Source organism: Magallana gigas, chromosome 4 (assembly GCF_963853765.1).
Source record: "Magallana gigas chromosome 4, xbMagGiga1.1, whole genome shotgun sequence".
Taxonomy (NCBI): Eukaryota; Metazoa; Mollusca; class Bivalvia; order Ostreida; family Ostreidae; genus Magallana; species Magallana gigas.
In genome coordinates, this window is record NC_088856.1 from 29,861,816 (window position 1) to 29,876,780 (window position 14,965).

General features: G+C 35.5%; 1 protein-coding gene across 1 annotated transcript; it reads left to right on the forward strand.

Annotated features, from left to right (window-relative positions):
* Positions 1–8,278: 8,278 nt before the first annotated feature.
* Positions 8,279–9,407, forward strand: LOC136275164 (uncharacterized). Its single transcript, XM_066083488.1, has one exon. The coding sequence runs from the start codon at positions 8,355–8,357 to the stop codon at positions 9,294–9,296; it is 942 nt and encodes a 313-aa protein (XP_065939560.1). The 5' UTR covers positions 8,279–8,354; the 3' UTR covers positions 9,297–9,407.
* The last annotated feature ends 5,558 nt before the right edge of the window (positions 9,408–14,965 follow it).

Consider the following 14,965-nt stretch of genomic DNA (forward strand, 5'->3'; position numbering starts at 1 on the left):
AAGATAATGAATTATTTAGGATATTATTGATTTTCCCCCATGTTTGTTGGTCTAGTTGTTTTGTGTATATATTCAAACACAGTACATACAACGATAATATTCTTTTCCGAAAAAAAAAAAATACGAACAATAAAAAATTGTACGGAAGCTTGTTGAGGCCAGCTTAATAGAAAAAATAATTTCTTTTGCGTTTAAACGCAATAACTATTGCGTTTAATCGCAATCTTTTGCGTTAAATCGCAATAAGGTTTGCGTTTAAACGCAAAAGATTGCGATTAAACGCAATAGCTTTTGCGTTTAAACGCAAAGAACATTGCGTTTTAACGCAAAGGTTTGCGTTTAAACGCAAAGAACATTGCGTTTTAACGCAAAAGTTTGCGATTAAACGCAAAGTTTTGCGTTTTAACGCAAAATATTATTGCGTTTAAACGCAAAGCTATTATTGCGTTTAAACGCAATGATTTTTGCAAATAAACGCAAACATTTGTGCGATTAAACGCAATAATTTTTGCGATTAAATGCAATACTTTTGCGATTAAACGCAAAGTTTATTGCGTTAAAACGCAAAAATGTTTGCGTTTAATCGCAATGATTTTTGCAATTAAACGCAATGAATTTTTTCTTTAATTCAAATGTTAAAATTTGGAATTACATTAAACGAAAAGAAGAGGAGAGATTTTGGAACGAAAAGAGGTAAGACCATTGATATTTTATTATGAAATGAATGTTCATAAGTAATTTAGTTTAACTGCATTATTTATATCTCTTATCTTTCTTGTTTTGGCGTAAACACTTTTTATTTGAACATATTTTATTCTACATTCTTATCTCTCTCTCTCTCTCTCTTTCTCTCTCTCTCTCCCCCTCGATGATCTCTATCTCTCTCTTTCTCTCCCTCTCTTTCTCTCTAGCATTTTTAGGACTTAAAACAGTCTTTGATATTGCCGGCTGCATGATTCTATTCGGGTATGCGGCTTGATCTTTTGAAGTTGTCAACGACCGGACGCCGACGTAAACTGAACTTTTTTTCCATTGTCTATTGTAGTCGTTGAAGATGGAGCCTGAGTTAGAAGACTTTCTCAGACAGCTAGTAAATGATGAAATAATACATAAAATGAAAGAACAGAAGGTAAATATCTAAATTTTATAATCTCTCTCTCTCTCTCTCTCTCTCTCTCTCTCTCTCTCTCTCTCTCTCTCGTTTAGACTGTAGTATATGTTTCTTTGCTTTTACCAACCAGGCCCATTTTCTCTATGAATATAGTCTACAATTTGAAAAGAGTTTAATTTTTTTAATATTCTTAAAACTATACAATTTTCCCCATTAAACATTTAAATATTTTTTACGCGCGTTAAACGACGATTTCGATGCATGATACACCCTAAACCGACATTGAGGAAAATATGTATTAATATTAAAGTAGGAATAGATATAATCAGAAAGAGAGACATGCAAACAGAGACATAGTGTGTGTGTTGTGTGTGTGTATGCGTGTGTGCGTGTGCGCGCGCGCGGGTGTGTTCCTGTTCAAGCTTATTTGAATAAGTTCATTGATGTATGGTTGGACCAAAAGTTTCAGCATCCTATAATCAAATATAAAAACCGTAAATATCTATGATTTTTCGTTTCAATCAATATTTGATTAAATGGCAACGAAATTGTTTTGTAGATAACGCTCGCCGTCCTTGCTAGAATGAACGATAAGAACATTGCAGAGTTTTTACCTAGAATCGGAGATAGGGTAAATTTGAAAATTCATCTTGAGGAAACAAAGAACAAAAAAAGAAAACCAAAGTCATCTCTTCTTAAAACGCTGCGTCCAAAAATGGGTATACAAGGGAATGATATTCAAAGTAACAGCTCCAGTGATGAAGGACCCTCTACCTCAACGGCAAAAAAAACAGAAAACGCACATGTCTAGATTTGGAAATAAGAGTGCAAACAAACATATGCGTAAAGTGGAAGTTGGTTGGATCCATGCAGGTAAACAAATAAGAACGCCTAGAGGTGGTGGTACAAGAAAACTGAACCTCCCCAAATCGTACAAGAAGGGTGAAATTCTGGAGGAAGTCAAACCCCTTTTTTTCCCAGAAGGAAAATCCCCAATGGGAACAATCGAAGATTTTGTCTTTTCAGTGGCTGATTTTTCGCAAAGAGACATTGATGGTAAGTCGATAAACGACTTGTACGTAGAATCAAAGATGACTACCCTTCGATTATACCTTATGACCTCAAAGAAACAGAGAGATGGGGGCGATTCTGCAGTAGATGATCCAAATTCTTCAGGAGGAGAGGAACTGCCCGATCCACAACTTACTGATGTTCATGTTGAAGTGGTTCCTGAAATCGCAACAGTCAGCTCCGAAAATCCACTGAATATTTCCGGTAACTGCATGGAACCTTCCAACACACAGAATCATACCACTGAAGATAATTTAGCAGCTGCGACATTGGCATCAACTTTGTCCCTAACAAACGCATTCTCTGAGGAGGTTGTCAGTCTTTCTAATGTACCTGCAGATAGTGTTTTACTCGATATCCAGAACTACATTTATGACCCAGAGATAGTATTCGGGCCCCCTCAGATTTCTGAAAGCCTAGATGAAACATTACCTGCAAAAGCATGTGTGAAAAATCTTGTTATTAGAAGAGGTAGCGCATTCTCGGACATCATGAATTTTTTCTTAAAGGAGGAAATGAATCTGAGAACTGACACATTGGAACTAAGTATCTTAACAGAGAAAGGGGAGGATTCTGGGGGCGTGTTCCGGGACGCCATGTCTGAATATTGGGAAACTTTTTATTTAAAGCATACGGAAGGAGCAGATGTAAAGATTCCCACGACAGTTCACATTATGAAACAAGAAGAATGGGAAGCAGTAGCAAAAACCCTTGTCTTGTGCTTTAAGCAAGAAAAATACCTTCCAGTACAAATTTCCCGGATCTTTCTCGAAAAGTGTATTTTTGATACGACCCCGTCAAATGAAGAGCTTCTCGAATCATTTTTGGGGTTTTTACCCGATATGGATAGAGGTCTGATCAAAGATGCTCTCGACAATTTTGATAGTGTAGATGAAAATGAACTCCTCGACGCCTTTTCGAATTTTAATCTTAGAGTGTATCCCTCCAAAGACAACTTCAGAAAGCTTGTGGTTGAGTTGGCACACCATGAACTTATTCAAAAGCCGTCTTTTGTTACCCTCTGCTGGTTTCCTATTTTAAGTTGTCATTTAAAGCCTCTGATAGATAAACTGGAAGATACGTATGAACAAAGCATAGTCACCACCAGAAAAGTTCTGAATTTGCTCGTTTTCCCAGAGGAAATGTCGAAGGCAGAGAAGGCAACAGCTGAAGCTCTGAAACGATATGTGAAGACGTGTACGACTGAAAAATTAACCATGCTTTTGCGTTTTTGCACTGGATCGGACATCATCATCGGAAAGAAGATCACTGTACGAATCACTCCTCCCATGTCTGATTTTTCCCTCTGTCCAGTGGCTCATACATGTGGATGCGTTTTGGAGCTGTCAAGAAGTTACGATAACTTTCTCCTGTTGAGAGAGCACTTTGAAAATGTCCTTGACACTAAAGTATTGAGGATGGATATCGTGTGAATTTTCAAAACTTTATTCGGGAAAAATGTTAATTTTTTTTATTTTGATTTAAATGCAAAAGGCAACAAGCTTTTGAAAATTCTTGATGAGAAATAAATATTTTGATTCTTAAATGACTTTTATGTTTAACAAAAATTCATGTACATGTGGGTTTTTTGTTTTTGGTTCATTTTGTAACAACATTCTTACGTTATGACACAAATAAATTCATTGACATATTCATCTGTTTCATTAACTTAGACTATAAATATTCGTTTCCACGCATAAGCGTTTGAACCGGGGGGGGGGGGGGGGGGGGGGAGGGGCTAGGGGGGCTTAGCCCCCCCCCCCCCCACCCACTTTTTTTGGCAAAGTTAGGCCTAACCATTGGTCACATAGCATCAAAGGGTTCAGCCCCCCCCCCCCCCCCCCTCCCAACACACACACTTTTTCTCGCAGCAAACACAATTGTTCCAAAATTTACCATGAAATATTGAGAAGTTGGAGTAATAGGGCATACAACCCCCCCCCCCCCCCCCCCCCCCCCCCCCCCCGCCCCACCTCCAAGGATTAGGAATTTCATGATTTGGGTTAAAAAAAAAAATTGATAGGTAAGAATTTTCTTTTCGATGCTTGTCAAGATTTCTGAGGATTAGTCTAGCCCCCCCCCCCCCCTTTCAATTTGCTTCCGACCCCACATCCACGTATATTGGATTTATGATAAATAGCATAAATTATTATGTTAAAATCTACCAAGTAATAATTGCCCATTTATCGATTGGTCGAAATCTACAGCGACTGAAACTGACAAGAAATTGACTGGACTGAAATTGACACGCCCTGTTTATCGATTGATGGAAGCCTATAGCGACCTAAAAAAAATCACGGACTGTACGAAATAATCATGATGTTGTCAGACTCAGTCTCACAGGAGACGAATTGGCTGTTTCTTTTAGCTAACGTACTTTAACAGTAAATCAGTAAATTTTACTTACCTTTCATAATCAATTTATTAACTAGTTACAAGAAAGATGTTGATTTTTAAAAACAATATAATGCTTTCTTTTGAGGATCCATTCGGGTAATGAAGGTAGCGATCATTGCAACAACAAAAAATTACATAACCCGCTTAAGTGGGTTATGTATTTTTTTCAGCAATGTCGCTACCTTTATATTCCGAATGAATCACCAAAGAAAGCATTTCATTGTTTAAATATTTACATCTACCGAATATGATTTTTTCTATTTCTTTGAGAAAGTAATATAGCTCTGTAGAAACAGCCAGCGTCTCGTTTATTGATTGGTCAAAATCTTCCTAAAAAAAAAACACGGACTGCACGAAGTTACCATGATGATGTCAGACTCAAAGTTTAATAGGAGACTATTTGGCTAGCTTTTTTAGCTAACGTTATGATGTACATTAACAGTAATTTAGTGAATTTTACTTACATTTTACAGTCTATTTATTAATTTGTTATTAAAAAGAAAGATATAAATATAAACAATAAAATACTTTCTTTGATGATTCCTGCGAGGTATGAAGGTACATGTAGCGATTATTGTCAAAAAATATGTATTTTTTTGGCAATGCACTGCCACTTTCATATCCCGCATGAATCATTAAAGAAAGCATGCATTTCATTGTCTTTTTTCTCAATCTGATGACTTATTATGTTTCAGAATAAACAACCTCAAACATTTATGTACACTGTCAGTAACAACCTTTATATTAGAGATAAAAGACGGAATTTTCGATATGGTGAACGTCAATATATTGGAAACTGATATATCTACGCAAGTGATTCGATAACAACAAGACATACTGTATTTGAAAAATGCAAATTTATTCTTTTAATCTAAAGCATTAATCTTAAGCATTAACATAATCTCTGTCAATGATTATTATTTAGATATAATGAACTGCAGAATCGAAAGCAGTGGAAGCAAAAAGTTTCTTTTCATAATGTTGACCATTAAACAAATTTAAAAATTGTATATTTAAGAAATAAACAACGTTATTTAGTGAACATGGCGTTATGAATAGCAATTGCTCTGCAGGCATATTCCATGATGCGCGCTAGCCATGTACACTAAATAATCGTTGTTTATTAAGAAATAAACAACGTTATTTAGTGAACATGGCGTTATGAATAGCAATTGCTCTGTTGGCATATTCCATGATGCGCGCTAGCGCATCATGGAAAATATGCCAGCAGAGCAGTTGCTATTCATAACGCCATGTTCACTAAATAATCGTTGTTTATTACTTATATTTGCATTTTACCACTCGCAAATACCCTGTATTAGCCTAGACTTGACATTTAGCTATTACATCAAAAGTAAACATTCAGACTGTAATGTATCTTTTTAATTCACATAGATTTGTTAACAGAATCAATGATATGTTATAACAGTAATCCCTTTAAAATGTTATCAAAAACATGTTTTAATATTACATGTAAATACGTCAATTTTAATGGGGTTGGAGAAAAACACATGATGTATCGTATAGTGGTTTAAATCTATAACGTCATGGAAAAGTATATTATAACGTTACACCTTTATGACGTCATAGTGTACTGACAGAGCAATTGCGATTATAGAGAAATAATTGCAGCTCCTCCGTATGGGCTTACAGTGGGAAAGAACAATGGAAATGCAAATATTTACTTATATCTGCATTTTACCACTCGCAAATACCCTGTTTTAGCCTAGACCTTAACTTTTAGCTATTGCATCAAAATTAATCATTCAGACTGTAATGTATCTTTTTAATTCACATAGATTTGTTAACAGAATCAATGATATGTTATAACAGTAATTCTTTTAAAATATTATTATAAGACAGGTTTTAATATTAAATACATCAATTTTATGGAGTTGGAGAAAAACACATATATACACGTCTACAAAATATGTATTTCCTGGTTTACCATAAGACGTAGGGTGACATACAGATCATATGCTTCTTCCACAGACTCAGGCAATATAAGGCCGTTCTCTTCCATCAAGAGATTGATAAGCGCATGCATGTCAGAGTCATTTGGGGTGTTCCTATTAAATAGGCACTGGTTTCTGCAGATCTGAAGAACGTGTTGATCAGCTTCAACTGAATAATCTTTGGTCCCATTTAGTTCGGGTAGACAATATAGAATACAAGGTTTGCCTGCAGGGACGTTTCCATTTTTTGTAGGACGAATCCGATGCGTATTCCAGACAGAAACTGCTTTATTGATGTCATTCTAAATGTGAATAAAAGAAAACGAAAATTCAATCAAGTCCCAAGACACCTTTAGTTTACGGGTCTCTTTTTCTCTTATTTTGGTAAACAAATTGACTTACAGTTGCAAATAAATTGAAGTGTGATTTAGTAACAACAGAACGCAACCAATAAATTCATTCAGATGTAATTTATAGGAAATGAACCTACCGAGAACTAAAACGTACTCTTCTGCTTTTATTGAAAAACATGTCAACAATTTTTTTTAAAAATCTTATCTATGAAGTCACAATTATCAACGCTTGGGCTAATATCGTTGACCAATGTATTATCACGCAAAAAAAAATTAATCATAACTTTTAATAATATTACTTTCCCAGAGGTAAAAAGTAGAATGAATGCATGTCAATTATCTTTATTAAATAAAACAATCATCTGCTAGCCCCGATGAGTTTTTAAATTACATTCAGCTGTAACTTACTTTACTGTGTCCTAATTACTTATAAGTAGCTCTAAATTCAAATACAATTACCCCCTCCACGCACCCCCCCCTCCCCTGAAATGAAGCATTAATTAAGTTACATATGGTAATATATGTATTTTTACCTCGGTAACTGAAGTAAGATTTGATTTCATTGAATAAAAGTACAATAATACAAAGGTCACAATAGAAACTTAAAAGACAGACAGGGGACGGTATAGGTTATGAATATCGTTACATTTTGCAACTTTATCTCAAAAAATTACCTTTTCAAACTAAAGAAAAACTAGTAAACGTACCTGCACAAAATTCATGAACACAAACTGAACAAGATTCTTATCTATGATGTCTCCCGAAAATTCACCGATATCTCTTAGGTGCCCGAAGAACTCAATCCAAAACTGACAGCATTCCATCCGCAAGTGTCGCCAAAATGCTTCTATTCTTTGGTTACCTGTACTTGCTCCATAAACGAATGAACCATAGGGTGTTAAAACACTCTGCATGTCTGCAATATCCTTATTCTCTGTTCCGCGGTCCCCTCTTACTTTTCTGGGACATGCTGACATTTTTTCAACCGATGAAATAAAATGTCCAGCAACAATACGAGGATCGCTACTTGAATTGGTTACTTCACACCATATAATTTTCCTCGAATAACCGTCGATGCAACCGTTTATGCAAATCCCATAATTCTTTAGTTTGTCATACGAATCGACATGCCACAGATAATTAGGTCCCTTCGCATAATACTCCCTGCGACGGAGTCTTTTCCGTTTTCTCAATTCAATCCCCTCTGGATCAAGAATAGAAAGGAGACCTGCAACTGTTTCTCTAGATACCCTGTATCCGGCTAGCAAACATCGCTGGTGCATCCATCGATACCCACTTTGCATGCCATCTTTATCAATCAATTTGGAAATTTATGACCCAGACATTTATGACCCAGAGATAGTATTCGGGCCCCCTCAGATTTCTGAAAGCCTAGATGAAACATTACCTGCAAAAGCATGTGTGAAAAATCTTGTTATTAGAAGAGGTAGCGCATTCTCGGACATCATGAATTTTTTCTTAAAGGAGGAAATGAATCTGAGAACTGACACATTGGAACTAAGTATCTTAACAGAGAAAGGGGAGGATTCTGGGGGCGTGTTCCGGGACGCCATGTCTGAATATTGGGAAACTTTTTATTTAAAGCATACGGAAGGAGCAGATGTAAAGATTCCCACGACAGTTCACATTATGAAACAAGAAGAATGGGAAGCAGTAGCAAAAACCCTTGTCTTGTGCTTTAAGCAAGAAAAATACCTTCCAGTACAAATTTCCCGGATCTTTCTCGAAAAGTGTATTTTTGATACGACCCCGTCAAATGAAGAGCTTCTCGAATCATTTTTGGGGTTTTTACCCGATATGGATAGAGGTCTGATCAAAGATGCTCTCGACAATTTTGATAGTGTAGATGAAAATGAACTCCTCGACGCCTTTTCGAATTTTAATCTTAGAGTGTATCCCTCCAAAGACAACTTCAGAAAGCTTGTGGTTGAGTTGGCACACCATGAACTTATTCAAAAGCCGTCTTTTGTTACCCTCTGCTGGTTTCCTATTTTAAGTTGTCATTTAAAGCCTCTGATAGATAAACTGGAAGATACGTATGAACAAAGCATAGTCACCACCAGAAAAGTTCTGAATTTGCTCGTTTTCCCAGAGGAAATGTCGAAGGCAGAGAAGGCAACAGCTGAAGCTCTGAAACGATATGTGAAGACGTGTACGACTGAAAAATTAACCATGCTTTTGCGTTTTTGCACTGGATCGGACATCATCATCGGAAAGAAGATCACTGTACGAATCACTCCTCCCATGTCTGATTTTTCCCTCTGTCCAGTGGCTCATACATGTGGATGCGTTTTGGAGCTGTCAAGAAGTTACGATAACTTTCTCCTGTTGAGAGAGCACTTTGAAAATGTCCTTGACACTAAAGTATTGAGGATGGATATCGTGTGAATTTTCAAAACTTTATTCGGGAAAAATGTTAATTTTTTTTATTTTGATTTAAATGCAAAAGGCAACAAGCTTTTGAAAATTCTTGATGAGAAATAAATATTTTGATTCTTAAATGACTTTTATGTTTAACAAAAATTCATGTACATGTGGGTTTTTTGTTTTTGGTTCATTTTGTAACAACATTCTTACGTTATGACACAAATAAATTCATTGACATATTCATCTGTTTCATTAACTTAGACTATAAATATTCGTTTCCACGCATAAGCGTTTGAACCGGGGGGGGGGGGGGGAGGGGCTAGGGGGGCTTAGCCCCCCCCCCCCACCCACTTTTTTTGGCAAAGTTAGGCCTAACCATTGGTCACATAGCATCAAAGGGTTCAGCCCCCCCCCCTCCCAACACACACACTTTTTCTCGCAGCAAACACAATTGTTCCAAAATTTACCATGAAATATTGAGAAGTTGGAGTAATAGGGCATACAACCCCCCCCCCCCCCCCCGCCCCACCTCCAAGGATTAGGAATTTCATGATTTGGGTTAAAAAAAAAAATTGATAGGTAAGAATTTTCTTTTCGATGCTTGTCAAGATTTCTGAGGATTAGTCTAGCCCCCCCCCCCCCTTTCAATTTGCTTCCGACCCCACATCCACGTATATTGGATTTATGATAAATAGCATAAATTATTATGTTAAAATCTACCAAGTAATAATTGCCCATTTATCGATTGGTCGAAATCTACAGCGACTGAAACTGACAAGAAATTGACTGGACTGAAATTGACACGCCCTGTTTATCGATTGATGGAAGCCTATAGCGACCTAAAAAAAATCACGGACTGTACGAAATAATCATGATGTTGTCAGACTCAGTCTCACAGGAGACGAATTGGCTGTTTCTTTTAGCTAACGTACTTTAACAGTAAATCAGTAAATTTTACTTACCTTTCATAATCAATTTATTAACTAGTTACAAGAAAGATGTTGATTTTTAAAAACAATATAATGCTTTCTTTTGAGGATCCATTCGGGTAATGAAGGTAGCGATCATTGCAACAACAAAAAATTACATAACCCGCTTAAGTGGGTTATGTATTTTTTTCAGCAATGTCGCTACCTTTATATTCCGAATGAATCACCAAAGAAAGCATTTCATTGTTTAAATATTTACATCTACCGAATATGATTTTTTCTATTTCTTTGAGAAAGTAATATAGCTCTGTAGAAACAGCCAGCGTCTCGTTTATTGATTGGTCAAAATCTTCCTAAAAAAAAAACACGGACTGCACGAAGTTACCATGATGATGTCAGACTCAAAGTTTAATAGGAGACTATTTGGCTAGCTTTTTTAGCTAACGTTATGATGTACATTAACAGTAATTTAGTGAATTTTACTTACATTTTACAGTCTATTTATTAATTTGTTATTAAAAAGAAAGATATAAATATAAACAATAAAATACTTTCTTTGATGATTCCTGCGAGGTATGAAGGTACATGTAGCGATTATTGTCAAAAAATATGTATTTTTTTGGCAATGCACTGCCACTTTCATATCCCGCATGAATCATTAAAGAAAGCATGCATTTCATTGTCTTTTTTCTCAATCTGATGACTTATTATGTTTCAGAATAAACAACCTCAAACATTTATGTACACTGTCAGTAACAACCTTTATATTAGAGATAAAAGACGGAATTTTCGATATGGTGAACGTCAATATATTGGAAACTGATATATCTACGCAAGTGATTCGATAACAACAAGACATACTGTATTTGAAAAATGCAAATTTATTCTTTTAATCTAAAGCATTAATCTTAAGCATTAACATAATCTCTGTCAATGATTATTATTTAGATATAATGAACTGCAGAATCGAAAGCAGTGGAAGCAAAAAGTTTCTTTTCATAATGTTGACCATTAAACAAATTTAAAAATTGTATATTTAAGAAATAAACAACGTTATTTAGTGAACATGGCGTTATGAATAGCAATTGCTCTGCAGGCATATTCCATGATGCGCGCTAGCCATGTACACTAAATAATCGTTGTTTATTAAGAAATAAACAACGTTATTTAGTGAACATGGCGTTATGAATAGCAATTGCTCTGTTGGCATATTCCATGATGCGCGCTAGCGCATCATGGAAAATATGCCAGCAGAGCAGTTGCTATTCATAACGCCATGTTCACTAAATAATCGTTGTTTATTACTTATATTTGCATTTTACCACTCGCAAATACCCTGTATTAGCCTAGACTTGACATTTAGCTATTACATCAAAAGTAAACATTCAGACTGTAATGTATCTTTTTAATTCACATAGATTTGTTAACAGAATCAATGATATGTTATAACAGTAATCCCTTTAAAATGTTATCAAAAACATGTTTTAATATTACATGTAAATACGTCAATTTTAATGGGGTTGGAGAAAAACACATGATGTATCGTATAGTGGTTTAAATCTATAACGTCATGGAAAAGTATATTATAACGTTACACCTTTATGACGTCATAGTGTACTGACAGAGCAATTGCGATTATAGAGAAATAATTGCAGCTCCTCCGTATGGGCTTACAGTGGGAAAGAACAATGGAAATGCAAATATTTACTTATATCTGCATTTTACCACTCGCAAATACCCTGTTTTAGCCTAGACCTTAACTTTTAGCTTTTGCATCAAAATTAATCATTCAGACTGTAATGTATCTTTTTAATTCACATAGATTTGTTAACAGAATCAATGATATGTTATAACAGTAATTCTTTTAAAATATTATTATAAGACAGGTTTTAATATTAAATACATCAATTTTATGGAGTTGGAGAAAAACACATATATACACGTCTACAAAATATGTATTTCCTGGTTTACCATAAGACGTAGGGTGACATACAGATCATATGCTTCTTCCACAGACTCAGGCAATATAAGGCCGTTCTCTTCCATCAAGAGATTGATAAGCGCATGCATGTCAGAGTCATTTGGGGTGTTCCTATTAAATAGGCACTGGTTTCTGCAGATCTGAAGAACGTGTTGATCAGCTTCAACTGAATAATCTTTGGTCCCATTTAGTTCGGGTAGACAATATAGAATACAAGGTTTGCCTGCAGGGACGTTTCCATTTTTTGTAGGACGAATCCGATGCGTATTCCAGACAGAAACTGCTTTATTGATGTCATTCTAAATGTGAATAAAAGAAAACGAAAATTCAATCAAGTCCCAAGACACCTTTAGTTTACGGGTCTCTTTTTCTCTTATTTTGGTAAACAAATTGACTTACAGTTGCAAATAAATTGAAGTGTGATTTAGTAACAACAGAACGCAACCAATAAATTCATTCAGATGTAATTTATAGGAAATGAACCTACCGAGAACTAAAACGTACTCTTCTGCTTTTATTGAAAAACATGTCAACAATTTTTTTTAAAAATCTTATCTATGAAGTCACAATTATCAACGCTTGGGCTAATATCGTTGACCAATGTATTATCACGCAAAAAAAAATTAATCATAACTTTTAATAATATTACTTTCCCAGAGGTAAAAAGTAGAATGAATGCATGTCAATTATCTTTATTAAATAAAACAATCATCTGCTAGCCCCGATGAGTTTTTAAATTACATTCAGCTGTAACTTACTTTACTGTGTCCTAATTACTTATAAGTAGCTCTAAATTCAAATACAATTACCCCCTCCACGCACCCCCCCCTCCCCTGAAATGAAGCATTAATTAAGTTACATATGGTAATATATGTATTTTTACCTCGGTAACTGAAGTAAGATTTGATTTCATTGAATAAAAGTACAATAATACAAAGGTCACAATAGAAACTTAAAAGACAGACAGGGGACGGTATAGGTTATGAATATCGTTACATTTTGCAACTTTATCTCAAAAAATTACCTTTTCAAACTAAAGAAAAACTAGTAAACGTACCTGCACAAAATTCATGAACACAAACTGAACAAGATTCTTATCTATGATGTCTCCCGAAAATTCACCGATATCTCTTAGGTGCCCGAAGAACTCAATCCAAAACTGACAGCATTCCATCCGCAAGTGTCGCCAAAATGCTTCTATTCTTTGGTTACCTGTACTTGCTCCATAAACGAATGAACCATAGGGTGTTAAAACACTCTGCATGTCTGCAATATCCTTATTCTCTGTTCCGCGGTCCCCTCTTACTTTTCTGGGACATGCTGACATTTTTTCAACCGATGAAATAAAATGTCCAGCAACAATACGAGGATCGCTACTTGAATTGGTTACTTCACACCATATAATTTTCCTCGAATAACCGTCGATGCAACCGTTTATGCAAATCCCATAATTCTTTAGTTTGTCATACGAATCGACATGCCACAGATAATTAGGTCCCTTCGCATAATACTCCCTGCGACGGAGTCTTTTCCGTTTTCTCAATTCAATCCCCTCTGGATCAAGAATAGAAAGGAGACCTGCAACTGTTTCTCTAGATACCCTGTATCCGGCTAGCAAACATCGCTGGTGCATCCATCGATACCCACTTTGCATGCCATCTTTATCAATCAATTTGGAAAGAAATGCAGAAACGCTGATTAGCGATGACTTATTCTTTCTCCTGTATAAGTTCATAGCAGCAAGCCTTCTTTTTAGTGTACGTTTGCTAAGAAGTACCTGATGCTGTAAAGCTAAACAACTTACTATATCATTATAAGTTAATCCGAGTGAGAAATAGAAGTGGATAAGAGTGTCCGTATCCATTATCAAAACCAACTTAATTCTTCGGGACTGATAAAAAAAGTTAACAAATAACATGACATTTAACACAACAATCTTTGCGTTAAATCGCAAACAATTGCGTTTAATCGCAAAAACGATTGCGTTTAATCGCAAAAACCATTGCGTTTAATCGCAAAATTATTGCGTTTAATCGCCAAAACCATTGCGTTTAATCGCGAAATTATTGCGTTTAATCGCACAAATGTTTGCGTTTATTTGCAAAAATCATTGCGTTTAAACGCAATAATAGCTTTGCGTTTAAACGCAATAATATTTTGCGTTTAAACGCAATACTTTTGCGTTTAAACGCAAAACTTTGCGTTTAATCGCAAACGTTTGCGTTAAAACGCAATGTTCTTTGCGTTTAAACGCAAACCTTTGCGTTAAAACGCAATGTTCTTTGCGTTTAAACGCAAAAGCTATTGCGTTTATTCGCAATCTTTTGCGTTTAAACGCAAACCTTATTGCGATTTAACGCAAAAGATTGCGATTAAACGCAATAGTTATTGCGTTTAAACGCAAAAGAAATTATTTTTTCTATTAAGCTGACCTCAACAAGCTTCCGTAAAATTGTGATATAGACATTGAATGTATGAAAAAAAAATTGGATAGATTACAAACCGAGAATAACAGTAATAATTTTAATATGTTATGATATCCTGTGTTTCAGATCAATTGGTTCTCTATGATAATGTTAATGTCATTACTGAAATTAATCTTCTTTCGTACGGAATGAAAGTTATGAAGTTAGATCCATTTCATTGCTAACTGGTGAGGGTGATCGCATGTGGTTTGCTACAGGCAAACAGTGAAACAGTTCCCCCGTTCTTCGATTCAAATCTTTAAGCTATCTAAAGCCGTGGTGGGTCGTCAAGTATCTAATAATGTATATATAGTC